General features: G+C 39.9%; 1 protein-coding gene across 1 annotated transcript in view; it reads right to left on the bottom strand.

The window, feature by feature from the left end:
- LOC124280567 (mitogen-activated protein kinase kinase kinase 7-like) overlaps positions 1–27825 on the bottom strand; it is a 79108-nt gene that overhangs the window by 11028 nt on the left and 40255 nt on the right. The window contains 1 exon segment of the mRNA XM_046716521.1: positions 8630–8685. Within this exon segment, the coding sequence (XP_046572477.1) occupies positions 8630–8685 (56 nt within the window).

The following is a 27825-nucleotide window of genomic DNA, read 5'->3' as shown; positions in this document are numbered from 1 at the left end:
AATGTAAACCACATCACAGCAGAAGACAGCAAGAATGGTCTTCATATGTGTACCTCTTTGGTGAATCAAACCCAGCACTTGTATCTGATGTTACAATTCTTTGACCACAGCAATACCCTTACACCCAAGTAATCAAAAGAAATGAAGGTTTTTATTGGCTTCCTTGAGGTGAACCGTCTACAAAGCCATCACTTCAGCAAGAATGGTCTTCATATGTGTACCTCTTTGGTGAATCAAACCCAGCACTTGTATCTGATGTTACAATTCTTTGACCATAGAGGCAGTGGGGTAGCCTAGTGGTTAAAGCGTTGGCTCGTCACGCCGAAGACCCAGGTTCGATTCCCCACATGGGAACAATGTGTGAAGCCCATTTCTGGTGTTCCCCACTGTCATATTGATGGAATACTGCTAAAGGCGGCGTAAAACTAAACTGACTCACTCACTTAGACCACAACAATACCCTTACACCCAAGTAATCAAAAGAAATGAAGGTTTTTATTGGCTTCCTTGAGGTGAACCGTCTACAAAGCCATCACTTCACAAGGGTCAGATGCTGCTACAACACCTGTCAGGACAACCTCATTCTACTCTCAACAGAACCAATTAAAAATGGCAATAAAAATAGGGAAGTCCATGTTTCACAGTTCCTCAAGCTCAAAGTCATGTACACTAGAAAAAGTTTTATTGCAGCCAGGCTCAGAGAGACAAACAAAGTCAATTTTAGTAACTGTACAAAAACAATCTCTCTTTAATATTTATGATCACTTTCCATCAGTTGGTGCAGGCTAGCATCGCTGGTATCTGATAAGGAGTCACTAATTTGGTCTATTTGTTTGCACAGCTGTAATTGTTGGCAATATCAGAAAAGTTTTTTCCTTTTTCTTAAAAAAAATGCAAAAATGGTGGAGAGTTTTTCATGTTTAGTGAGTGATATATTTTCAAGGCCCATGACAATCATGCTTTTTTTCTAACATTGTCTTGAGCTGATGTCAGTACGACCTTCATGAAATTATACGGGTGTAACAAGTGCACTGAATGATCACATGACGTTTTCAAAGGCAGAATTCTTAATTCATGCTCTGTCTCCTGGTATTATTTCACAGTGTTCTGCCACTTGGCATTATTTCACACTTTCTGCTCTGTGACATGGTGCCAAGTACACCAAGGTCAAAATGAATTTGTTTATTGAATATTGTCCTCAGACAGTTGGTTTATAACCAAACCAAAAACTAAGATAATGGAAATGAATGAACATTTATCTTCTAACTTGTCCTCATAACGATCCTGAGATTAATGTTCAGCATCCAAACACAGTTTATGACCATGTATCAGCTTGGTGGGGGGGATTGGGGGACTGGAGGATGGGGGTGAGAAGAGTGAGAGTGGCAATAGAGCGGGGAGGACCAAAGAGCCTCAAATTGTTGAAATCTGCCATTTTGATAAAACCCACAAGCATGGGAAAGGTTGCAGCCTCATCAAGGACAAGTAATTGAGATATGGATCCTGTAACGGTTAGGGGACACAACTCCACACACCAGTTAAAAGGATTTTGAGGACTGTGCCATCCACACTCGCCAGTTGTAGTGAATAATTGAAGAAAATGACTTTGAACTAAAAGCTAAAGACAATAAAAACAATAAAACATTCTCGATCATCTGCACAAACAGAATCAACAGGGCAGAAAAGGCAAAAGGGTGATGAAAATTATATGGATGGACAACCGAAAGGCAATGATGACACCAGGTGTTCATGAAACATTTTAATCATGTCCCAGTTCTACCAATGTCACCCACCATTCACTAATCTTAAGATCAGATCTTCAATCAAAGATGTAAGGACTGACTAAGTTTGGTTTTACACTGCTTTTAGCAATATTCCAGCTACATCACGGTGGGGGAACACCAGAAATGGGCTTAACACATTGTACCCATGTTAGGATTCGAACCCGGTCTTCGCATGACAAGCCAACGCTGGAACCCTTTGCTTAACACATTGTACCCATGTTAGGATTCGAACCGGGGTCTTCGGCATGACAAGCCAACGCTTTAACCACTAGGCTACCCCACCGCCCCAAAGATGTAAGGACATCCCATTATAGGTCATTATATATGTCAGAATGACCTATCACAAAACTTTGACCTACCAAGGACTAACACAAGAAGTCAGTCAGTCGAGAAGATGAGACTAGCCAATCAGAACACAGTTTTCTCAAACCTTATGGCGCTGGTTTGCAATTGACAATGTCCATTCCAGACTACTCTTTAAAAAATATCAAACAAAATTTGACAACAAAAGCTTATTCCAGAATGTATCCCAGCTGGCTGAGGTTGTACAGCAGTCCTTCCCATGGGCTGTGGGAAGTCTCACCTGCATAAAATGTTTATCTCAATGAGGCAAGAGATAGATGATGATTTTGATGGGATCTGTCATACAGCCGATCACTTCATTCCAAATACGTGTTATGTTAGTTTTGAATACCTATCTTGTGTAAAAATGCAGATTTTGGGACTTACATGTAAAGAGAAAAACTTAAAAAATAAAATGATTGAATTAAAACAAGTAATTCCAACACCTGTATATTAATGAGCCCTCACACGACTACACACCCTCACAGGGTTTATCTAGGATCACAAACTGAGAGCAAACAGCCTGCATTCACATGCAATATAAATGCAAAATACGTGTTTAAGTCTTACACATCTGTTATTAATTCATTACATGAGACCCTATGACCAAGTTCTGAATATACGGTCATGATGATCTGAATTCAATATTTTTTCATTTTCATTTTCACACTATTACCATTATTTGTTGCAAGACTGGCGTAACATTTGTCTATGGAAACGGCCATGGGGAAATCCCGGACAATAAACATAACACATCGGAGAAGCTAGTGCCATCATATTTCCAATCAATAAATTCTAAATTTTTATAGTTCCTCCTTCCTATATACCTATTGTATGTCAAGGCAGACAAATAAGTAAGTGTTTGTTTGTGTTAATTTGATATGGACATAAGACATTTTATCTCTGCATAAACAGAGACATCTCTGAAAGGTCCACTATTTCTGGTCCACACCTTATGCATCAAACTTGAAAATACCAGGTCCTCTGAAGACATTTTGACATACCTTAGTATTTGTGAATCAAATACATAGACTGACTGACTGACTGAGTTAAGTTTTACGCCGCTTTTAGCAATATTCCAGCAATATCACGGCAGGGGACACCAGAAATGGGCTTCACACATTGTGGGGAATCGAACCCGGGTCTTCGGCATGACGAGCCAACGTTTTAACCACTAGGCTACCCCACCGCCCAAATACATAGAAGTATATTTGAAAACTTGATTTGTTGTTACACGATGTTACTGGAGTACAACACTGGATTACTGGATTACTGGATCACAACATCCCAGATATGGGACAAATCAATAATGATAAGAAATGTATTATGTTATTGTTTTGTTTGCTGTTTAATGCCAATCGCAGCACAGCAACATTCAGGCTATTTAACAGTGGGCTGACTGTAAATAATCAAAAATGACGTTAAAACCAGTGGTTGATATTGTGAGTAACGATTCCCTACCATTAGGGTACAATGACACCTTGCCTGATACCCCAACAAACCAGTCTACCAAGTCACTTCATCCAACAAGCACTGTTTCCTGATGTACAATTATGACCTGTCAGTACCAAGGGGTAAATTACAATTTACAGCCTGCTGTAAAGATAATGCAACCAAATGGCACTGTCTTTAGCTTTAGTGTGTGCCATTATTGGCCTGACTTTATTTCTACTTCCAACCAAACGACAAGTACAAATATGTCAGATCTAATTTCAACCCAATCATAGGCCCACTGCTGACTGAAGATACACTTCCATCAATCAAGTGTAAGTAGCATCTTAGTCATCAGATTATTATTATTATCATTATTATTATAGTCTATTTGTTCCGAGCTATTTCCATTCACAGTAAATGCTCAAAGCGCACGAATAAAGAGTCAGGTAAATCCTTGTCAAGGAGCCTTTTTCATTCCCGTATAGGTTTTGTACTATTCACTGGCATACAAAAAGACTTTTAACACTGCTTGTACATCACAGATGCTCCAGACAAAGATGCAAAATGACACAATATGTTAAGATTAAAAGAAATATTGACAGGTTCACTTGAATCTCTTAACACATTCCTGGACATGAATATTCGAGACTGCAAACTGCAATGTGTTTTTTGAGCACCATTATTCCTCCCTACGCCATTATTCAAGTCTTTGTTGTTTTTCCCTAAACTTTACAGAACCTCTGATGGCTTTTCCAACCCTTACTCATCAACTTTTTGTCAGTGGAAACCTCTTGTATTCAAGTCTAGTTGTGCAACATCGTGAAATTTAATGGCTGGATTTCTTTCCTGCTGCATCCCCTTGCATTACATACCTGATTCAAGGAGGATTCCATTTCCTTATTTATAGATCCCTAACCTGTTTTCTTTTAATTCTGTGCAAGTAAAACTTGAGACTGACTGATGTTACGGTTGAGGAATTAGATGATGCTTCTAACATGACTTTGTGCTCTTCTCAACTCTCTTGTACTGTAGATACTGTAGAGGTTATGCCATCTTCATCCATGTACGTCCTTCAAGTTAGTAAACTGATGATCAAAGTTATTAAACTGATTTTGATTAATCTATCAACTTGAATCCTGTGTGCCTCCCAGGTAAGAGAACAGATCCCCAGGAACATGTCAAATAAGGTGACTTAGGATCAGTGCCTAGATTTTCGAAGCTCTTTTAGGGCTAAGATTCGTAAGTTACTGTTATTGTATGGCACTTACGACTATTTTAGCGTTAAGAGAGCTTCGAAAATGGTCGAAGCCTCCTAGTCTTTGCATCCCAGTTGGATGAATGTCAATCACTGGATTGTCTGACCAGGGGTTGATGTATTTGCCGACCTCTGTCACACCACTAGAATACTGCTGAGAGCTGTGTTAAACAATCCAGAAGTTTCAACATTGCTGCAATGTCAAAGGCCAATATCATCTTCAGCTGTTTGAATGAGTTAAAGTGAAACACTATCAGGACGTTTGAGACAGTGTGAAGGTAACGCCTCACACTCACACGGGTCATGGATGTCTTCTACTTCTGGTGAAACCCCCAAACATGGATTTGGTGCCAACCAACCAGGCATCATATCTAATGTGAAGGCTGGATTTGAACCTTGACCCATCTCTGTATAGCAAGTGGCCTTTCAACATACGGTCAAATAGCAATCTCTCCCCTGTAACTAGCTGTCATTACCTATAGTTACATGGACATGGTGGCAATAATGTACAGCAGTATAATGTGCAGTGGTGGTGTGGTCCTGTGCATACAGCTCAGGACCCCGTTCCTCAAAGTGATCGTAGCGCTACGACAGTCGTAAGTCTATGTTAAAGTATGGGAGTTACGATCATCTTAGCGTGCTACGATCGCTTTGTGGAACGGGGCCCAGGTCACAAATCAGAAGCAACATTGAATGTGAGAGTCCTTGGATAGGTGACTGGATAGGGAAATGAGTTGGTTCAAAATTGCCTCTGTTCACCCAGCTGAAAATGGGTACCCGGTGGGTTAAGTCATGTGACTAATAACCTCCTAGCACCTCACAGGCAGCTTGGGTTATAATAATAATAAAAGCGCTTTGAGCAAGATATTCATGATGCTATAGAAGTGGACTAGTATTATTATCATTATTAAGTGTAATATTTCAACAACAGATTAAAGTCACTTTATGGTATCATCAAGCAACATTTTCCTTCCCAACAGGAAAAGAGGCAACATAAGAAATAACTCTGCATTCTCAATTCACTGTCTCTGGTGAATATTGAATCATGAAAAAAAATCACTTTGGAAAGACAATCGGTAGACATTTTTTGTAGTTTATTCCCCAAAGAATTCAAAGTTCCAATCTGTTTGACTTCTTATCATTGTTTTTCAAAACAAAAGTACATTGTCTTCATGAACATTTCACAGAACCAAGTCCAGCATTTAGCTGAAACCTTGCTTGAGACATATTCACACAACAAACGATCTAAAATTCTCAGGCAAAAATGCCTGAGTTATTTTCACCTCAGATACAACACATCCTTGTAATTCTCTTCAGATTGCTCTTTGGGCTGGAAAAATGCATATTTGGAATGAACTGCCGAGATTCCTATTTACAATAATCAAGTTTCATATTTACTATGCCTGCTAAGTCAGACGAGACATACAGAATATGGCAAGGTATGTTTTGAAAGTTGATGAATTACACAGAAAATATATATACACATGAAATTAAGATTTAAATTTGAAGACTTCTGTTCATTACAGAACCTCCTGACCTTTACATCCAAATGCATGTTTCACTGCAGTGTGGTCCTGTGCATGTAGCTCAGGTCACAAATCAGTTGAAGTAAAGCAACATTGAGTGAGGAGAGGCCTTAGATGGGTGACCGTGTTTGGCAGCTTGACTGCTGCGAGTTTCTAGGACTTCAGTCTTGCCCCACAACGAAGCACATGTGATACAATTGGTCTCAACATAGGCAAGTGAGTTTGTTCAAAAATTGCCTCTGTTCACCCAGCAGAAAAATGGGTACCCGGTCGGATAGGTCATGTGACTATTAACCTTGTAGGGGCTCACAGGCAGCTTGGGTTATCCTGGGTAATAATAATCAAATTGTCTGGCGCTTTGAGCATGCATTATGCATGGAGAAATGCGCACGATAAATGGACTATTATTATTAATATTTTTATAATTAAAGTTATCAACTTGATCCATTTCCAGTAACATGTACAACTACTACAACTTCCATCGTTCCGTTCTCTTCTCAGTCAAAACAGGTACTGAATAATGTGTGTACAACAAATTCCACTTGAATTTGTCAGAAGGACCGTTGCATGTCATCTCTGGTAACGGTTCACCTTGAGCACTGTTATCAATCTGCAGCAACATAAGCTATATGCAGACACTTAGACCCTTTAAAAGTGTTGTGTCTATCACAACCTGACCTCCCCACAACATAGATCTAATTAGGCACTGGCAGCTAGCACGTATCACCAGTAGACTTACACTGGCACTGTCCAACATACAAGATGACTTCAAAGCCCTGCTGCCATGGGACTCGCTGCTGGAGGTGGCTGATTATGCCTCAATTAAGTTCCAGTTGAAATCAGAAGCCCACACCAAGATATATCCTCATGGAGAGGCTTACCTTATCAGAGGCGCTGATTATTCATTTAGTAGGAAAATTTGCAGTTAAATTACAATTACAGCATCCTTACCCTATCCAACCTTTCCTGAAACAATATACCGATAGACTAAACTCTACCTTTAACAGAGACAATATACCAACAGACTAAACTCTTTAAACTCTACCTTTAATAACAGCTTAGCACATTTTTCCATGACAAAAAACTTTTTAAATTTCGACATCAAAGGCTGGTTTTAGAAAACTTCAAAAGACTTTTTAGCCTGTTATTCTGTTATTAATATAGTCATATTTAATGTGGAACATGGTTGTGTTATTTTTCTTCAGGCTGTAGTACAGATAAAGCATGTCTGTGTCTGACACATCTAATTGTTTCATGTTTTTCTTGAAATATTGTGACCATGAATAAGAAGATTCCGGAATCCCCTAACTTTCTGGAATTTTTCACACCAGTCGTCAAGAACCATAAGAAATCTAAAAGAACCCCTTGCTTGATCCAATGAAAACTAAAGGTGTCAATAAAGGAAAAAGTTTCCTTTAACAGAGACAATAAGTCGGCTAATAATTTACTAAATGATTGTCATTAAATTAAAATTACCAATTAGTCAAGGAAGCTGGAAGCCAATTCTTATATAAGTTTGACATCAAGTTGAGTGACATGGGAAAAATGTTGGATAGACAGACTTTAAGCTTTGTGAAGAAAAACTGTGTACACCAGCCATCCATGATGTATGATGTTTCCTGAGGTCAGACCCTACTCATGTCACAAAAGTAAAACAAACATTTCGCGAAATTCTATTAAATCCTCCTTTTTCACACCTGGTAGTTATACCTCCGGTTTTGATGTTGTTACAGGATCAAAATGTGAAAGTGTTAAAAGGAAAAGTAGGACGGCTGTCATTCATATGCACACTTTCAAAGATTGTGAAACAATTATAAAAAAAGTTTACCAACTCTAAAATCTGGCATCGTCAAAAATGGCCTTTATCAAGTCAATACGGTTAATGTTGCAATCACCAGGCCCTTTATCTTCACACAGAATTAAAAACATGGCTGTTTTTACCAGCCACAAGTGGACTGAGAATTCTGTTCAGCATTCAGTTAATGTGCTACCATGGAAATACACCATCCAGAAAACATTTACCTAAAACACACACCACTGTCCTGTTAGAAGAACAGGTATCGGTGCATACCCAAATTACTTGATAACACTTGGCAGATGTGTCTATACTCATGGGAAATCCATCTGTTTTTTCATGTAGAAAAGATAAATAATTTGTTCACCAAATCCCTCCATGTCTTATCATACTCATGAAGAAAGTGGTAGATGGATCGGTGTTCACGATGTTGGAATGGTTTTGTTGTGTGAAAAGTTGAATGAAAATGCACATATAAAAACAATGTACTCACTTTCTCTGGATCAGGAGGGCGATCTCAGCCTGCACATGTACATACTGTTCAGCCAGCTGAAAAACAACAACAAACGTTCAGAGAAGTTGATGAAACGTTTTTCAAGACCAATCAGCAGCAAGACAATGGTTAAAGTGTGAGTGGGTGAAGCTAGGTGGTTATGAGAAAGTAGCCTAGTTACAAAGTTGTACTAAATGAACAAGAGTGCCAAGGTCGTGTAGCTCACCTGCACAAGTAGGAAACAGTGAGTGAGTGAGTGAGTGAGTATGGTTTTACCCCGCTTTTAGCAATATTCCATCAATATCACGGCGGGGTCACCAGAAATGGTCTTCACACATTGTACCCATGTGGGGAATCGAACTCAGGTCTTCGGCATGATGATCTAATGCTTTAACCACTAGGCTACCTAACCGCCCCGAAACAGTTTGAAACCGCAGTGCCTGACAAGCAAACCAGGCCATAGGAAAGCCTGACTTTCAGGCAGGTGAGTTAAAGACCCATGTCATTCAAATCCTGTAGCTTGGTAATGGTCAACTCTAGATAGGTTACATCTGAGGATGTCATTCTTTTAGGGGCCAAAACAAGTTAAATGGCTAAAAGGTGAAAGGAATTTGATATAAACCTAGTTATATCACAGACCAGTCCAAAAAAGAGTATTGAACCAGTAATACCTGGTATTCAGTGTTTCAAAGACCTGAATGTCACACTTAGAACACTGCTATATGTTGTAACAAGGTTCCCTGATATGTGTGTTCCATTAATCCAGCAATAGATGCATGTAGACAGGACTATCACATGCGACAACCACTTGAACATGCTTGTGGCATATGATTCATGAAATTTACCAGGGAATTCAGATTGGTTGGTTTGTTGTTTAATGCCACACTCAGCAATATTCCACCTATATGGCAGCAGTCTTTAAATAATCAAGTTTGGACCAGACAATCCAGTGATCAACAGCATTAGCATCAATCTACACACTTGGGACACAATGACATGTGTCAACCAAGTCAGCTAGCCTGACCACCCAATCCTGTTAGTCACCTCTTATGACAAGCATGGGTTACTGAAGATCAATTCTAACCTGGATCTTCCCTGGAGTCCATGGAATTCAGAGATCAGAAGGGTTGGTATGAATCGAGATATCAGAAGGGAGCAATCTTCCTGAATTACAACCACTTATTATCAAAGTATAGTGAAACGACATTCACCTAGTTTGAAGACAAAGGAAAAAGTATTGTTCCTGTCATCTTTCTAAAATTCCAAATTTCAATATCTTTACGACTGTCCTGTGCACAAGTGCTGTGACAAAAATTTAACAAAATATATTTTGACCCATGTGCATGTCGCATCCCCCTTCCAACCCCTTGCCTACCTCTGAATGGTTGTTGAGAGTCTTTGTGGCAATAGGTCATAGCATCTTAATCCCAGGACCTTCAACTTTTACTATAATTTTTAAAAGCCAAAGAACATGATCCTGAAAATAGCCAGACGAGGATGTTTTTTACTGCAGGAAAAAAAAATTCCTGAATATTTACCTCTCTTCAATGTAAAATGACAAGTTTCAAACGCTACATGACAGCTTCAGAGATGAAAAATGTCTCCTTTATGTAATCCTCTTCTGGCATCAGAATCAGCACCTTGGGCTATGACAACACAAACGTGGCTTTTTCAAATATCCACGTCAATTTTCAAAGATGACGAACATTCATGTTGGCAGGAATAAATCCCAATACCCTAAATTGCTTCAGCCCCAAGGATATGTATTCAGCAAATTAATATTATTTGTGCCAGAGTATGTGAATTCTATTTCTGTAACATCACCATTTCATTTCAGCTTACTTAACAAAGACACTCGCGATACCCACCTCATAAACTTTCAAACTCTAATACCAATGTTTTAAATTACATGGACAATAACAGACTATTTATAGTATATTCTTCATTAACGTCTCCTGTATGTATTAAAGTCCCATATCCATTTAACTGTATGCAATTTAATCAATTGTGTTCCCAGCAAAATTACACTAACTCATACGAGAACAAGAATTAAAGCTACATAAAATCAGTATCTTATTAATCTTCTTCGTCTACAGCAACACTCTATCACTGCTTGGGAAAGTACTCAGTCCTGACCAGTCAATCACTAGCGGTGACTATCAACATAGATCAAAGAAATCAATAATTGTTAACTAAATATCCTTTAATGATCCATAAATATCAGAGAAGTAACTTTAAGCCAAAATGCCCCCCAAAGTCTGAAAGAAATCATCCTATTTCACACCACTAGTGAGTGGTGACATATTTGTGTTTGGATTACTAACAAAACACCACATTATTTAGAAGCAGTCGAACTTTGTGTATTGTCTGAGTGAATTAAGACTTTATTTCATCACAATAGTTATTGTACCATATTACACATGACACAATGTCAGTCCTTGGATGGGTGACCGTGTTCCGCAGCTTGACTCCTCAGAGTTTCTAGGACTCACCCACAACGAAGCACATGTGATGCATGTGGTCTCACCTTAGGCAAGTGAGTTTGTTCGAAAAAGACACTGGCCACCCAGTAGAAAATGGGTACCCGGTGGGATAACCTTCTAGCACCTAACAGGCAGCTTGGGTTATCCGGGGCAATAATAATCAGATTGCTTGTGTGCTTTGAGCATGCTTAGACAATTATATATACATGGTACAAGAAAGCTATTATCATTGTTAATTTTCATATCAATAATCATTAATATTTTCCCCATCAATATTTCTGATCGTCAATCATTTTAGCCAGTCCTACAAAACACAATAACTACCTCTGAATAAAACAGTTGGTGTGACAGCCACATCGGTGGAGATGCTAATGTTCTCAGAAAGTACTCTCTCTCAATCCTTGATAGAAATCATTTTGTAACAGGGTTAAGTCCAGCTATATCAAAAGTACAAGAACATGTGACCATGCATTTTTGGAAACATGATTTAAATTATTTAGGAGAGTCTATTTCAAGTAATCAGAATGCTTGACTTCTGGAGTTTCTCTATATGTAACTTTGACATTATAAGCAAGGAATCGGTTTCACATTAAGTTCAGCAAGGTAAACTCAAGCAGTAACCATGCTCTACAGAGAAAACTGAAAGTTTGTCTCCCAAGTTTGGAATACAGATCCTGTGGCTACTATAGAAATGGATGATATAATGAAATTAGAAAAATAGTAGAAAGATAAATTGGACACTGACTCTTTGAATAAGTCATTCCATAACTGAGGACAAAGCCACTACTGTTTGAAACCTCTTGGCTCCACGAACCAATTTCAAGTTGACAGATGAAACCTCAATAAATTATTAGTCATTCTCAGTGTTGTGACTCTGTAGTAAGAAACCACTGTCTGTTCAACTACACGACTACCATTACTGAAGAATCACGTCTCCCACCATCTGGGTGTCTCGTGATGTACCATTACTGAAGAATCCCGTCTCCCACCACCTGGGTGTCTTGTGATGTACCATTACTGAAGAATCCCGTCTCACACCACCTGGGTGTCTCGTGATGTACCATTACTGAAGAATCCCGTCTCCCACCACCTGGGTGTCTCGTGATGTACCATTACTGAAGAATCCCGTCTCACACCACCTGGGTGTCTCGTGATGTACCATTACTGAAGAATCCTGTCTCACACCACCTGGGTGTCTCGTGATGTACCATTACTGAAGAATCCCGTCTCACACCACCTGGGTGTCTCGTGATGTACCATTACTGAAGAATCCCGTCTCACACCACCTGGGTGTCTCGTGATGTACCATTCTGAAGGATCCCGTCTCCCACCACCTGGAAGTCGTGATGTACCATTACTGAAGAATCCCGTCTCCCACCACCTGGGTGTCTCGTGATGTACCATTACTGAAGAATCCCGTCTCACACCACCTGGGTGTCTCGTGATGTACCATTACTGAAGAATCCCGTCTCACACCACCTGGGTGTCTCGTGATGTACCATTACTGAAGAATCCCGTCTCCCACCACCTGGGTGTCTCGTTATGTACCATTACAGAGTGAGTGAGTCAAAGTTACCACAGTAACTGCTACTTTGGCCTTTTTTCACCTGGGTGTCTCGTTATGTACCATTACAGAGTGAGTGAGTCAAAGTTACCACAGTAACTGCTACTTTGGCCTTTTTTCAGCTGTTCACCTCAAGCGTATTACTTCCAGGAAGACAAACTCATTTCCAAATTTTCATCCAAGATCTAAGAGGCGGAAGCTCCCATCCTAAACAGCATAGCAATGATGACCCTGGAACAGGACTCAGCATAGCTAATTGTGTTCTGATGGGAAAGGCAATGTTCCATGATGTATAAGGCTTTGGACTTAATCTGTCCAGCATTTCAGTTTGGCTTCCCCTGCTGGTTGCAATGCCATGGCACGATGACTGCAAATCACACGGAAACTTTGGCATAGGTGTGAAATGACAAACATCACCACTACACTCTCCACAATACCATGTATCACACACTGTGATCTACATTAAATCTTGCTGCTTGTTCTACAGACGTCCAGATGTGTTGGGGTGAACAGATCATTTAATATTAATTCAGAAAACTAAAAATAACCACATCCAGTAATCTGTTTCTTGTTTAAAAAATATTAAATATAAAATTTCCAGATTATTATGCTGTATATGTATCAGCAATCACTAAACATTTAATGAGAAAAAAAGTTGAATGTGATTTAAAAATATATATCGTTGAAAATTTCTTACAATATTTTTTCTTAAAAATATAATAATAAATGAGCATGGGGACTAATTGTATTACTGGTGTTTTATTTGCTTAATCACTATTCTCAAAAGTACTTTAAAATAAAATATCACTCACTCATATGAACTTACAAGGATGATTAGATTCTGACAGACGAGGGGTCTAACCTCGTATCTATGTCTACAAACAGTACCTGGCACTGTTAAGGGAGGCAATTCTTACTACACACCACTGGGCCATAAGTGACTCCATCTTATTCAATGACTTATTATCAGGAGTGATGAGTGAGTATGGTTTTACGCCGCTTTTAGCAATATTCCAGCAATATCACGGCAGGGGGACACCAGAAATGTATTATCAGGACTGACAGATAACTAAAACAAATATACTATTACTCCATATTTTCTATTAGATGTATTATTGTGAAGTACTTCCTGATGCATCTATCATCGATCATGTGACTCATCTATGTTAATGGCCACAATCGACAACGTATCTGTTGTTGTAAATAATGAAGTCTGGATCAGATAAACCAATGGCTGACAGTACAAGCAACAAGCAGCCCAGTCACACAGCCGGGAGAGCTCAACAGACCCAACACTATCCAGGGGCGGATACAGCTTTTTGAGAAATGGGGGGTGCACACTATTGAGAAAAGGAGGGGTGTACACTTCATTTTCACCCGAGTTTCAATGGTCATTTAACAAACATTCAGCACAAAGGGGGGTGTGCACCCCTGCACCCCCTCTGGATCTGCCTATGCTATCCCTCTCACATCCTCCACTCTGAGAACTGTCCTTCACAAATCATGCTGTCATGGCGTCAACTTTCAAAGACCAAATCATCATCAATGCCACATAAAACTGAAGCTCAAAACAGGAACTGTGGATGGCATACTCTCTTTTAATTGACAATGTTATGCTTAGTTAAAGATGAAAATAATATCTGTTTTCAACTCTGACGAGGTAGAGATGATAGACATCAGCTGTGGCAGAAGGTTTTGTTTCTCTAGGGATTTCAACTAGCCCTTGAAAAGTGACCTGTAAAATCCATACAGCACTGAACTGGAAGTTCATTATATGGAAGCATCTGAGTGCTACAGACACTGAAGTAGACAATAATTCAGGTTATACCACAGCAACCTGTATATATGGACAATAATAGATTCGGGGTAAGAAACAAGTGGTTGATAGTATAAACAACAATGGGATATGCTACGATCGTTGTTTTAGTTGCTGATTCATCAATATCTGCCCATTTATCATAGTTGCAATAAATACCCAAAACGTATCAACATATCACCAAAAAGAATATTGCCACTCAAAGGGACATGGCCAGACATGCTCCTTTAATCTAGACAGAAGCATTCACACTGACAATATGTGGACTGACAAATCATGAGCAATGTATATTGTATATGTAAGTGTTCTGTCAGTAAGATGGAAGTTTCACTACTTTCAGAACTGTTGTTTCATACATGCCCGACCCATGAAGATCCATGTTCATTGATCTTCAGTAACCTATGCTTACCGTACTGATCGACTAACGGGATCTGGTGGTCAAGCGGTCAGTATCGTGGTGACCTTGAAGACAAGGTCATGGTCACCCAAATCGACTGGTGTCTGCGTAATACCGAATGTAGGCTGTCGCAAAATTTGAAGACATTGGGTACAACAGTCCATGAGATATCGATTTAACAAGAGTTAAAGCGTGCAAAGTGTCTTGGTGATCTTGAAGATAAGGTCAAGGCCACCCAAAATCAACTGGTGTCTGCATAATCCCCAATGTATGCTGTCACTAAATTTGAAGACATTGGGTACAACAGTTCATGAGGTATCGATTTAACAAGAGTTAAAGCGTGCAAAGTGTCGCTCTGACCTTGAAAATAAGGTCATGGTCACCCAAATCGACTGGTGTCTGGTAATCCCCCAATGTAGGCTGTCACCAAATTTGAAGATATTGGGTACAACAGTTCATAAGATATCGCGTTAACAAGAGCTTGAAAAGTGGTCGAAGTGTCGTTCTGACCTTGAAAATAAGGTCAAGGTCACCCAAATCGACTGGTGTCTGGTAATCCCCCAATGTAGGCTGTCACCAAATTTGAAGACATTGGGTACAACAGTTCATGAGATATTGCCTTAACAAGAGTTTGAAATGTGGTCAAAGTGTCGTGGTGACCTTGTTAACAAGAGTTTGAAAAGTGGTTAAAGTGTCGTGGTGACCTTGAAAATAAGGTCAAAAACTGCAAAACTGGCTTGAATTTAGAAGCAGTCTTAGAATGAGATTCAGAGTCCTCTAAACCGCTTTCAGAAACGTCTTCAGTGTTTTTTTCCGTTTTGAAGCAGTCAAAGGATAGACATTCTAAAAAATGTGTGTCAGAGTTATTGTGACTTTTTAAATAGTCAAGTCTGAAATTACTGCAACCAACAACAAACATATTTTTTCTGTTTCTTGAACTAACTCTTGGATACTTTTTACAAATGGAACAGTACATAGCATTTGTGTTGTTGTCATGTTCGACCCACGGAAAATGCTCGTGCCAACTGGGAATGAATTTTCTCTCACGTTTTTCGTCATCGTACTTTTTGGTTTTTACCGATCCATTCTCTTGCCAGTGTTCTGATTTTCTTTTAGTAGTACTGCTATTTTGCTGCTGAAGAAACTAGAAATACTTCTTTGTGACATAATTACGATTAACTGTAGCGATCACTGAAAATTGTGAAAAAACCAACACATTTCAGTAGTGACACTTGTTGCCAACAGCGCTATATTTAGTCCTTGCTAAGCGCATTTGCATTTGTAAAGTACTATCGCAAATTAATACACAAGAAAGGACCCAATCAGGCTACATAGAATTAAATGTACCCCTCTAGGGTGAAATGAAAACCAGGGGAAGGAACTCCCTCTTTTTTCAGCAACAATGGCAACAGAAAGCATGAATTAAACACTGATAAATCTCAATGAAGAACAGATAAAGATGCAGAATTTTACGCATGGACAATAATAATTTTGAGCAAAAATGAGATTTTGACTGAATATTGTCCTCATTGCAGCTGCTCTCATCTGAAATTCAACTTCCATTACTGACTTGTTTATTATAACATATTGTATGTTGCTTTCCCCTTCTTAATCAGTTTTTGGAGTAGCCGAGTGGTTAAAGCGTTAGCTCATCACGCCGAAGACCCGGGCTCGATTCCCCACATGGGTACACTGTGTGAAGCCCATTTCTGGTGTCCCCCGCTGTGATATTGCTGGAATATTGCTAAACCATACTCACTCACTCACTCTCTAACTAATCAGTTATCTTTGGATACTTTACTCGTGCCACCAAAATTAATGGAAACTTTCAAAAGAAAACAGCAGTTGTGAGTAATATGAATGCTTTCAACACACTTTCGGAACACTTTCATGTTTTCACAAACTTGAATTTAGGTGTTCTAGTTTTCAAACATCATGTCCTTCATGAAAAAAGCCAAGCATGCTCATGACATGTGTATACTGATTACTAGGGAATTGATTGTTTCCACGGTGATGTGAAACTACAACACTAGGCATCCAGCAGTTAAAGAAAGCAGCCCAGTGTGGTGTCAGAACTACTGTGATGTTAATCAGTCACTGGGCCTTACTTCACTGCAGTCATCCAGCTTTACAGCAGTCACAAATGGGGAGATTCAGCAGCAGCTTTACAGTTGGAAATATCCAAGTCATGCCAAGTCTGTGCCAAGTAGAGTGATTTGATGTATGACAGACATATTCAGTGGTTGATGAAACTCGACCCGTCCCCTGAGAGTTGGTTGTCTGTAACAACACTACCCGCTACCATAATACAGACAAATTGTTCCATGTATTGAGCTGGTACATTATGAGACGAGAAATCTAAGACATCCCCAAAGTCGTTGTGGATGTCTTGGGTGAATTGTATCTTACATTATTCACCATTTGCCTTGTGTCGGAATACCATGGGAGGTGATCAGTTGAAACATACAGACAATCTAACCTGCATTAGAGTACATAGTGACAAAGGCAGATTCACTTTCATAGGTCATAGAGTGAGTGAGCGAGCGAGCAAGCGAGTGGTTGAGTGACTGAGTGATTAGAGTACATAGTGACAAAGGCAGATTCACTTTCATAGGTCATAGAATGAGTGAGTGAGTGAGAGTGAGTGAGTGAGAGCGAGCGAGCGAGAGTGGTTGAGTGACTGAGTGATTAGAGTACATAATGACAAGAGCAGATTCACTTTCATAGGTCATAGAGTGAATGAGTGAGTGAATGGATGAGTGAGTGAGTGAGTGAGCCAGCGAGACATACAGACAATCTAACCTGCATTAGAGTTCATAGTGACAAAGGCAGATTCATTTTCATAGGTCATAGAATGAGTGAGTGAGTGAGTGAGTGAGCGTGCGGTTGAGTGACTGAGTGATTAGAGTACATAGTGACAAAGGCAGATTCACTTTCTTAGGTCAGTGAGAGTGAGTGAGTGAGTGACAAAGGAGTGAGAGTGAGGAGTGAGTGAGTGAGTCAGTGAGAGTGAGTGAGTGAGCGAGGAGGAGTGAGATACAGACAATGTAACCTGCATTAGAGTTCATAGTGACAAAGGCAGATTCACTTTCATGGGTCATAGAGTAAGTGAGTGAGTGAAATGAGACATACAGACAATCTTCACTTTCATAGTGACAAAGTCACAGGTGAGTGAGTGAGTGAGTGAGTGAGTGAGTGAGTGAGCAGTGAGTGAGTGGCTGAGTGACTGAGTAATTACAGTACATAGTGACAAAGGCAGATTCACTTTCATAGGTCATAGCGTGAGTGAGTGAGTGAGTGAGTGAGTGAGTGAGCAAGCGAGCAGCTGAGTGATTAGAGTTCATAGTGACAAAGGTAGATTCACTTTCATAGGTCATAGAGTGAGTGGGTGAGTGACTGAGTGAGTGAGTGACTGAGTGTCTTATACTACTAATGGGACATGGGGTTGGCAAAAGACCCTCCCAAATCAACAACAATAAATACACTGTACAAACATTCCACAAACACATTGGTCAGAATCCTGCATCTATTACGGATGACCCATCACTATGTCCAAGCATGGCTCCATTTTACCCATGGTGATCTTTGTGCTCAGGTGATCCTAACTGCCATATTGAACATAGCACTGAGGTCGCTTTGTGGAACAGCAGTCTATAATGTACAGTCTGACATGAACACTGTGTGTGATTCTAATCTATATTGTCAACCAAAAGAAAACCACAAAGAATATCAGAATGCTGAAAATAATCCCCTTTAACCACTGCCTAATGAAAGAGAATATAGTTTTTTAAACAATGTGTTGAAAGTAATAGACTCCACACCTTCGACGTACAACCGTGAAACATTCCACAATTATGTGCACTGGCATAATGAATTTTATCATGAAAAATACCAAATTAACCACATTGCCAAGTAATTAGATTTCCATTGTCGTAATTCAACACAACTCCATGATTATACATGCTGTACAAGGAAGATGATGCGTTGGTAGCAACACTTAAGGGTTGTGTACATCACTGCAATACAGAGCCCAGTGTTGCCATCAATCCAACCAGATAACATCAGCCAATGGAAGTGCTGTGATATCTTTATTAGTTCCCAGCTTGTGTGGATACTATCTGAGACCCTGTGTGACAGTTGCTTGAAAAAGGGCACTTTTCAGACACTAGGGAGCCACAAAAGTGTTCAATAAACTCCGTAACTCCCAGGATCTCTAAAGGTTGATCATCCGTGAGTGATATAGTCACAGCCAAACACTGATTCTCTCAAATGTATCAACTGTATGAACTCATGATGAAATCATCATGAATTCGTGTGCAATAAGTTCCAGAAAATAACCTAGAAAAATTCAGCTAATTAGTGGGTTATTCTGCTGCTTTGAAGAGAATACAAGTTACATTGCTGCTTGTCAGCTTCATGTGAAAGAAAGGACAATCTGACAATCTGACACAGCCTGTCACGAGTGAGAAATACACGTTATGTCAGAAAGCACACATAAAATCTCCAAATCATCGTGTTTATTGTGTTTACCATAGCAGTATATTCAACATAAAAACAAAGTGGATTCCACATCCACCAACCCCAAATTCAGGAATTAGTTCAGTTAAAAGGGTCTTAATTTTTGATCAAACTAACCAATTTTTTATCTTGAAGTTCCCTTCCTAACATCATGTTATACTTTACCCAAGACCCATAAATGTCAGGTCACAGCTTGAGACATTGGAACCGGGAATGAACACCATTTTAGCTTCAGTGCAGCACCATACACCATGTGGTTTTGTGCCTTTGTAAATACAAAATAACTACACTACAAATGGAACATAGAGAATCTGAGTATACTTATTTCCCATCCTAAGAACTATATACATGTATTTTACAATCAAATGCTTTGAAAGGGTTTAACTTCATCAACTCTTGAATGCTCTGAGTGATGTAATATTCTGAATGCCGAATCAACGTCTGATGCATTGTGTAAAATTCCCCGTATCAGATTTACTTTCAGGTTTATTGTCAGACTGCCTGTGCAAAATTTGCCTGATGATGCTTTCGTTACACTAAAATACTCTTTTGGTGTGGTGTATAATTCCTGGTACTAAATTCATTTCTGGTATACTGCATAAAAATCCCCCTGCCAGATTAACTTTCTGGTGTGTTGAGTCAGGATGGGTTCAACACCACTTTGAACAGAAACCCACAAGCCTAGGATGGTCATAACAAACCTAGAAACACTGCCATGGCAAACCAGAATTCAAAACCATGATCACAGGTTCCTGTCATATCCAGGGGACACAACTCTGAACAATGAATTGCAGCATGTTTGATGACCAAAGTCCCTCTGGTGCAAATACCTGTTCCCACTACTTTAACTGCCTAATGTGCTGCATATAGTGAGTTAGTGAGTATGGTTTTACAACCACTTTTAGCAATATTACAGCAATATCATTGCAGGGGACACCAGAAATGGGCTTCACACACTGTACCCATATGGGGAATTGAACCCAGGTCTTCGGCATGATGAGCAGATGCTTGAACCACTAGGCTACCCCACTGCCCCCTGCTGCATATAGTACCAATGGTAACAAAGGGCTTTAACCACTAGGCTAGCCCACTGCCCCCGCATATAAGTTAACAAAGGGCTTTAACCACTAGGCTACCCCACTGCCCCCATGTACCTACGTTAACGTTGAGCTGAAAGGTCACACCAAACATCAAACTGTTTGTAGGTTTTCAGACAAATCAAAGAAAGACATAAACTTTGAATTGAGTAAAGAGGACTCAACACTCCATAATACCAAAGGGATGTGTTACCATAGTGATCCACTGCTTATGTGCTGATGTATGCAAATGAGTTTGTACTGTGAAGATGACTTGACAACCAACAGCTGCCAAACTCATCTCTCAAAAAAATACTCAACTCTATTGGTCTTGAGTGTGTTGAGTGGCAGGGCATAGCTAACTGTATCACCAAACTGAATAAAACCTTTCAAATTAATCTCAACTTTAAATGAGGTTTATGGAAATTTGAGAGAGAAAAGAACAATTTTGATTTATGTGGGCAAAGAATGAAGACAAGAAGTCATCTCATTTTCAGTTTCAGCAAGGTGACAAATAACTTTCCTTCCTTCAATGTCAGATTTCAGAGCCAATAAGAGAAACAATCCACCATTTGGAGTGGAGATGCTCGCTGGTATAACACAGGATATTGCAGCATATACTCAGTTGCTATCTTGGTAATTAGGAACCCCAACAGTGTGAATCTCAGGTAATGGCACCACATCCCACAGCATCCCCATCAAAACAGCCAAAAATCCCCTTTCCTGAAAGTAAACCCAAGTGACAGCTTTTCCAATGATCCATCAATTCTTGAATTTCATGAAAAACAATTCTCAACAGACCCATAGCTTAGAGTCTGGTCTTGCTGGAGGCCAATAACAAATTGTTTGTCGATGAACTACTATAATTTTTGTTATTACGCTCCATTTTTTCACACTGTAGTTCCAGACAATGCCTGACAAATGTGGGTAGAAAAAAAATATTTTAACAGCAACAAGCAGTTTCAAGGTCAAATGAGTGTTGAAGACAATGTAAACCAGTATCGGCTCTCTTCCCCAAGTGATAGACTTGATGGATTGGGTAAAAACCATTTACAACAGATAGGAGGTTCGTTGTTGCCGATCCCTGTCAGGTTTCATTTTGGTTTCCTGGTGATTTCATAGTATTAGTCATTGAGAAACATCTGCCGGCTGTTTCCAACTGCCCCTTGCTGCCGTCAACCCAGACACACAACAACTTTTCCGGGGTTTTAACTTGGGTCATTTGAACATTTTAGGGCAAATCAATACCTAACAAATTAAAGACTTCCAGTGAACATTCACATTTCATCAATTTCAATCATGGAATGGAAGGTTAAAAGTATGTTGCTGCACAGTGATGTAAGAGGGAGTTAACCGAAGCTACTGTTACTGACTGAATCAGACCAACCTGGTCCAAGCTACCTTTACACAGCAGGGGCGGATACAGCTTTTTAAGAAAGGGGGAGTGCACACTATTGAGAAAAAAGAGGGGCGCACACTTCATTTTCATCCGAGTTTCAATGGTCATTTAACAAACTTTCAGCACAAAAGGGGGTCGCACCCCTGCACCACCTGCACCCCTGCATCCCCCTGGATCCGCCTATGTACAGTATATGCAAGAGGCTGTTACAACAGTTATTGACTGCAATGAGACCAACCTGGTCCAAGCTACCTTTACACAGTAAATGCAAGAGGCTGTTACAACAGTTACTGACTGAATCAGACCAACCTGGTCCAAGCTACCTTTACACAGTAAATGCAAGAGGCTGTTACAACAGTTACTGACTGAATCAGACCAACCTGGTCCAAGCTACCTTTACACAGTAAATGCAAGAGGCTGTTACAACAGTTACTGACTGAATCAGACCAACCTGGTCCAAGCTACCTTTACACAGTAAATGCAAGAGGCTGTTACACTGACAGTCAGACCAACCTGACTGAAAGAGGCAGACCAACCTGGTCCAAGCTACCTTTACACAGTAAATGCAAGAGGCTGTTACGACAGTTATTGACTGCAATGAGACCAACCTGGTCCAAGCTACCTTTACACAGTAAATGCAAGAGGCTGTTACAACAGTTACTGACTGAATCAGACCAACCTGGTCCAAGCTACCTTTACACAGTAAATGCAAGAGGCTGTTACGACAGACCAACCTGGTCAAGCTGACTTACACAGTAAATGCAACAGGCTGTTATGACAGTTATTGACTGCAACCAGACCAACCTGGTCCAAGCTACCTTTACACAGTAAATGCAAGAGGCTGTTACAACAGTTACTGACTGAATCAGACCAACCTGGTCCAAGCTACCTTTACACAGTAAATGCAAGAGGCTGTTACGACAGTTATTGACTGCAATGAGACCAACCTGGTCCAAGCTACCTTTACACAGTAAATGCAAGAGGCTGTTATGACAGTTACTGACTGAATCAGACCAACCTGGTCCAAGCTACCTTTACACAGTAAATGCAAGAGGCTGTTATGACAGTTATTGACTGCAATGAGACCAACCTGGTCCAAGCTACCTTTACACAGTAAATGCAAGAGGCTGTTATGACAGTTACTGACTGCAATGAGACCAACCTGGTCCAAGCTACCTTTACACAGTAAATGCAAGAGGCTGTTACAACAGTTACTGACTGAATCAGACCAACCTGGTCCAAGCTACCTTTACACAGTAAATGCAAGAGGCTGTTACAACAGTTACTGACTGAATCAGACCAACCTGGTCCAAGCTACCTTTACACAGTAAATGCAAGAGGCTGTTACGACAGTTATTGACTGCAATGAGACCAACCTGGTCCAAGCTACCTTTACACAGTAAATGCAAGAGGCTGTTACGACAGTTATTGACTGCAATCAGACCAACCTGGTCCAAGCTACCTTTACACAGTAAATGCAACAGGCTGTTATGACAGTTACTGTTAGAGGACCAAGCTACTATGACAGTTACTGCAAGGGGACTAACTTGATCTTAGCTTCTATGTGAAAGTTACTGAAAGGACATGTAGATCCAAGCTACCATGACAGTTACAGTGACTGGATAAGTTGATCCAAGCTACCATGACAGTTACAGTGACTGGATAAGTTGATCCAAGCTACCATGACAGTTACAGTGACTGGATAAGTTGATCCAAGCTGCAATGACAGTTACTGCAAGTGGGGCAAAATGATCAAAGCTATTACAGAAGTTTTACAGAAATGGGGCTGTGTTGATTCAAGCTCTTTTCCAAGCTACAATGTAAATGTTACTAAAAGTGGACCAAGTTGATCCAAGCAACTTTCAAGCAAGAGTTACTGAATGAGGAACAGGGTAATATGTGACTATCAAAAACTATGAAAAAGTTACAGAAATGGGACAATTCTTCTCATCAGTATGAGGCAGATTGAGCAAAACATAAAATATCTATAAATGTCCAAAAAGCACATATACTGTATAACTCCCAAAATAGGCCACTTTATCATTGTTCTTTCAGCTTTTTCTAGTCTTCTATTTCATTGTTTGAGATTACCACAGTCTAGCAATATGTAATCAAGTATCACCATTACAGTTGTTAAAACAATTTCCAGTTGTATGTGGAATTAAATATTCAATCTCTTCACAATAAATACCCAGGGTCCGTTTGCATCAAGGCTCTGTTCTGACCCAGTTTAAATGTCACAAGGCTAAAATAGCTATGCAATCAAATTACTCGCATCAGTGAGAGACATTCTACCCTATAGTGATAAAGTGAGAGGTGACATCACATCCAGGAAGAATCTCCTGTGGCGAACAAACCCAGGGTTTTTATGACAACAGAATAGAAACACGATACACTGGGTAATGAGGTAGGTTTCACTCGCTGACTGAGCATTGTCTGAACCAACTGAGGAGAAAAGAAGGATAAATAATCCGTCCTATCAGGAGCGGACAAGAAAAAACACCTATCAATGTTTTATGTCAGGGACTGCATACAGGTTTATTTTCCATCAATTAGAAAAAATTCCAAGTGACACAGGCACAGATAGATCTCAGCAGATGTCTAACAGGCTGGAGTTCTATTCTGATAGCAGAGTGCAGAAAGCACAGACATCCTCATCACTAAAACATAAACTACTGACTGACTTCACAACCATGAGCATCAATTTTCTCCACCACTGTAACGTGGTGGGATTTTTAAATAAAGCACACTTGAGTAGTGGAAGATAAGATGCTGTGTATGGCTTGATCACCTCTCAGATCCTCTTGGGAAAGCTGTCTTGAGTGGTAACATTGCAAAAAACATTAACTCAATTACAGATTCAGGGAGTATTGCAGCTGCCTCAATATCCTCAAATCAAATTCAAAATCTATTCAAATCTGCCTGCGATGACATAAAACCTCTTTTCATATTTTCTTTGTTACCAATCACGTGGCGGACTAAATATTAATGAATTCTCTTGAATATGAAACATTCAAAACATTTCCTGATAACTTCAAGGCAGTTAATGCTGTACATTACAACATAAAGGCCACATAAATCTTAAGTTTTATTTCTCATGTATCTACATCTACAAACTTTCAAGTATGTCAGGCCATCTGTCCAAAACAACATACATTTAATAATCCTAAATACAAACAAAAAGTATTCAAAAAGTTAGCTTTTAGATTTAATTTAAATGCTCTGTCAAAAGACGTTGGCCAACTGACACATAATTTGAATGTGAATGACAGAACATTTTGACAAAACTGATGAAGCTTCAAACCAAAACAAATCAATCTGGAAAAGACTGAGGGAATATGTGAGGACACTTTAAGTAGAACAAAGACTGACCAGTCCCAAGACACCAGGTGACCTGGTTCATTACACAGACCCTACAACACAGTAATGGCATCAGTGTAAGCTCAATGTCCATCCTCCTGTCCGTCAGCTTTGGTAAACAGCATTTCCGCGACAGACATTTATTTCCTACCAAAGGGCCAGCAGTAGCCTTGGGGTTGGATCGGAAGCGGCCTTATGTCTAATTTGTAGAAGCAACAATTGACTGTAGGGTGTTCTGAGACTGCTAAGGGTCCAGTTAGCCTCCTTCTGCTCACTATGGACGGCGGTCAAGGGAAATCACCAACGACAAAGTTCTGGACATGACTTCCACAAATCTAGCAATCGCGGCGACATTTTACCACAAACTGCTTGAAGCAAGGACCTAATCAATAGGCAATCATGTATCGCTTCAGTTTGGAAGTTGTGGGATAAAGGACTCACAAAGACATTCAGAACTTTGTTGTTGAAAAAACTGAGCCAGGGCCCTAAAACCAATCATGTAGTGATTCAGCTTGCGTTGCCCTAAGTTAGATGAATTGCTGCTTCACGACCAGTTTTTTTTAAAGTCCAACATTTTGAAAGGGTTCCTCCTTTTTTACTACAGTGATACATATCAATTTTAAAATCAATTATAGTAAAGTGCTGGTAAAGTTTCAATTGAAATCTTACATCAAAAAGTGAACTTGCAAAGGAGATATGATTAATAATGGAACATTTTCAGTGACAGTATACATGAGAAAATTTTGACGGCTCAGCTTCAAAAGATACATACAGGCACAGTGATGTATGTGTGAGGACTCTAATTAGACCTGTAGGAATTTTAAGGTTTCATTACATAACGCATAATTCATCAATCTTTCACACTTCTATTCTGCAAATACCACTGCTGCAGTCTGCACTTGTTCACATGCATGCCCCTGAGTGAAATCAATGTACATCTTCATCATGTGAACAGTGTATATGAGGGAAGGCTGTGGCAGCACCTATGTCAAGGTAGTCCCTAAATGCTCCTTTGCCCACAAAGTACAGAAAGATACAGTCTTCCTGGCCCCAAAATTGCTTATAAAAGGGTGGGTGCCACAGAATGCAACCATATTTCTTCCCTTCAAGGACAAGAGATCTATTTAACTGTGGGTCCCTTACATAGCAGCAACACATATACCCTTCAAGGACAAGAGATTTATTTAACTGTGGGTCCCTTACATAGCAGCAACACATATACCCTTCAAGGACAAGAGATCTATTTAACTGTGGGTCCCTTACATAGCAGCAACACATATACCCTTCAAGGACAAGAGATCTATTTAACTGTTGGTCCCTTACATAGCAGCAACACCTCTACAATGAAAGATATGAGAATACATAATGATTGGTCCCATCCATCATTACCAGGGGATCTTATGAACGGCTTGAAGGAAACATTATCTGATGATAATGATGACTTACTACTAAAGCCTCACAGCACTCAAGCGAGTGTAAAGAACAAGGACCACATGCCAGCCATCTGAACTGGTCCATGGCCGTGTTTCCTGCAGGGCCGCCAGTTGGCCCAATCTGATTCACAATGCCGCTGACAGCAGTAATTCACAAACTAACATGTTTCTGTTTGCATAATCCATTAAAGGAGTGCAAATCACAGCACCCAAACCTTAACAACAGTCCAAAGTCTTTATGTCACAGCCTAAACAGTTATGCAAATTCAAGGTGTTTGATTATCTCAACATGTGGCCATGGTGCAGTTGTTGGCAGCCATGAGATAATTGATTTCTTGCATTAACCCAGTTGGGGTAACTCCGGGCTCCAGATCGGACACAATCAACTGCATATTCAAACCAAAGAGTGTTTCACGATGCAGTCAGCAATATTCCAGTAATCTCAAAGCAGCCAGTACATAATCAAATTTGTGCCTGAAAGCATGATCTAGGACCAATTCCATGAAGATTAGCAATCCATCAAGTCCACAAGTTTGACCACCCTAACCCTTCTCAACTTTGGTAAGTGAGTGAGTGAATGAATAAGGCTTTACGCTGCTTTTATCAATATTACAGCAATAACACAGCAGGGGACACCAGAAAAAAGTACACATTGTACCCATATGGGGAATCAAACCATTTCTTCGGTAAACACTTTAACCACTAGGCTACCCTACTGCCCCTGAATTTTGATGAGAAGCATCGAATATTGGAGAACACGTTTTCATTGGGAACTTTCAAATCCAATCTCTACCATATTGAGCTTTTAGATACATAACCATATCAAAGTCTGTTCCAGAGTTCACATCCTAGTGGTTAAAGCGTTGGCTCGTCACACCGAAGACCCGGGTTCGATTCCCCACATTCCCCCACCATGATATTGCTGGAATATTGCTAAAAGCGTCGTAAAACTAAACTCAGTCAGTCAGTCAGTCCAGAGTCCAGAGTTCACACTATGTTTAGCAATCTGTAATGAAAACATTACACTAAAAGTAAGATTAATCCTCTCATATGTCAAGAAGTAAACATAATGACTGACACATTCAAAATGAGTTGCCTCAAAGCTAGCCATCCTGCTTCACTGAAGTTTCAGAAAATTGGCATTGTTACC

This window comes from Haliotis rubra, unplaced genomic scaffold, assembly GCF_003918875.1.
Source record: "Haliotis rubra isolate DU_JTF1 unplaced genomic scaffold, ASM391887v1 Scf27, whole genome shotgun sequence".
NCBI lineage: Eukaryota > Metazoa > Mollusca > Gastropoda > Lepetellida > Haliotidae > Haliotis > Haliotis rubra.
The sequence above is the reverse complement of the archived record's forward strand: the minus strand, read 5'-3'. Positions and strand labels throughout refer to the sequence as shown.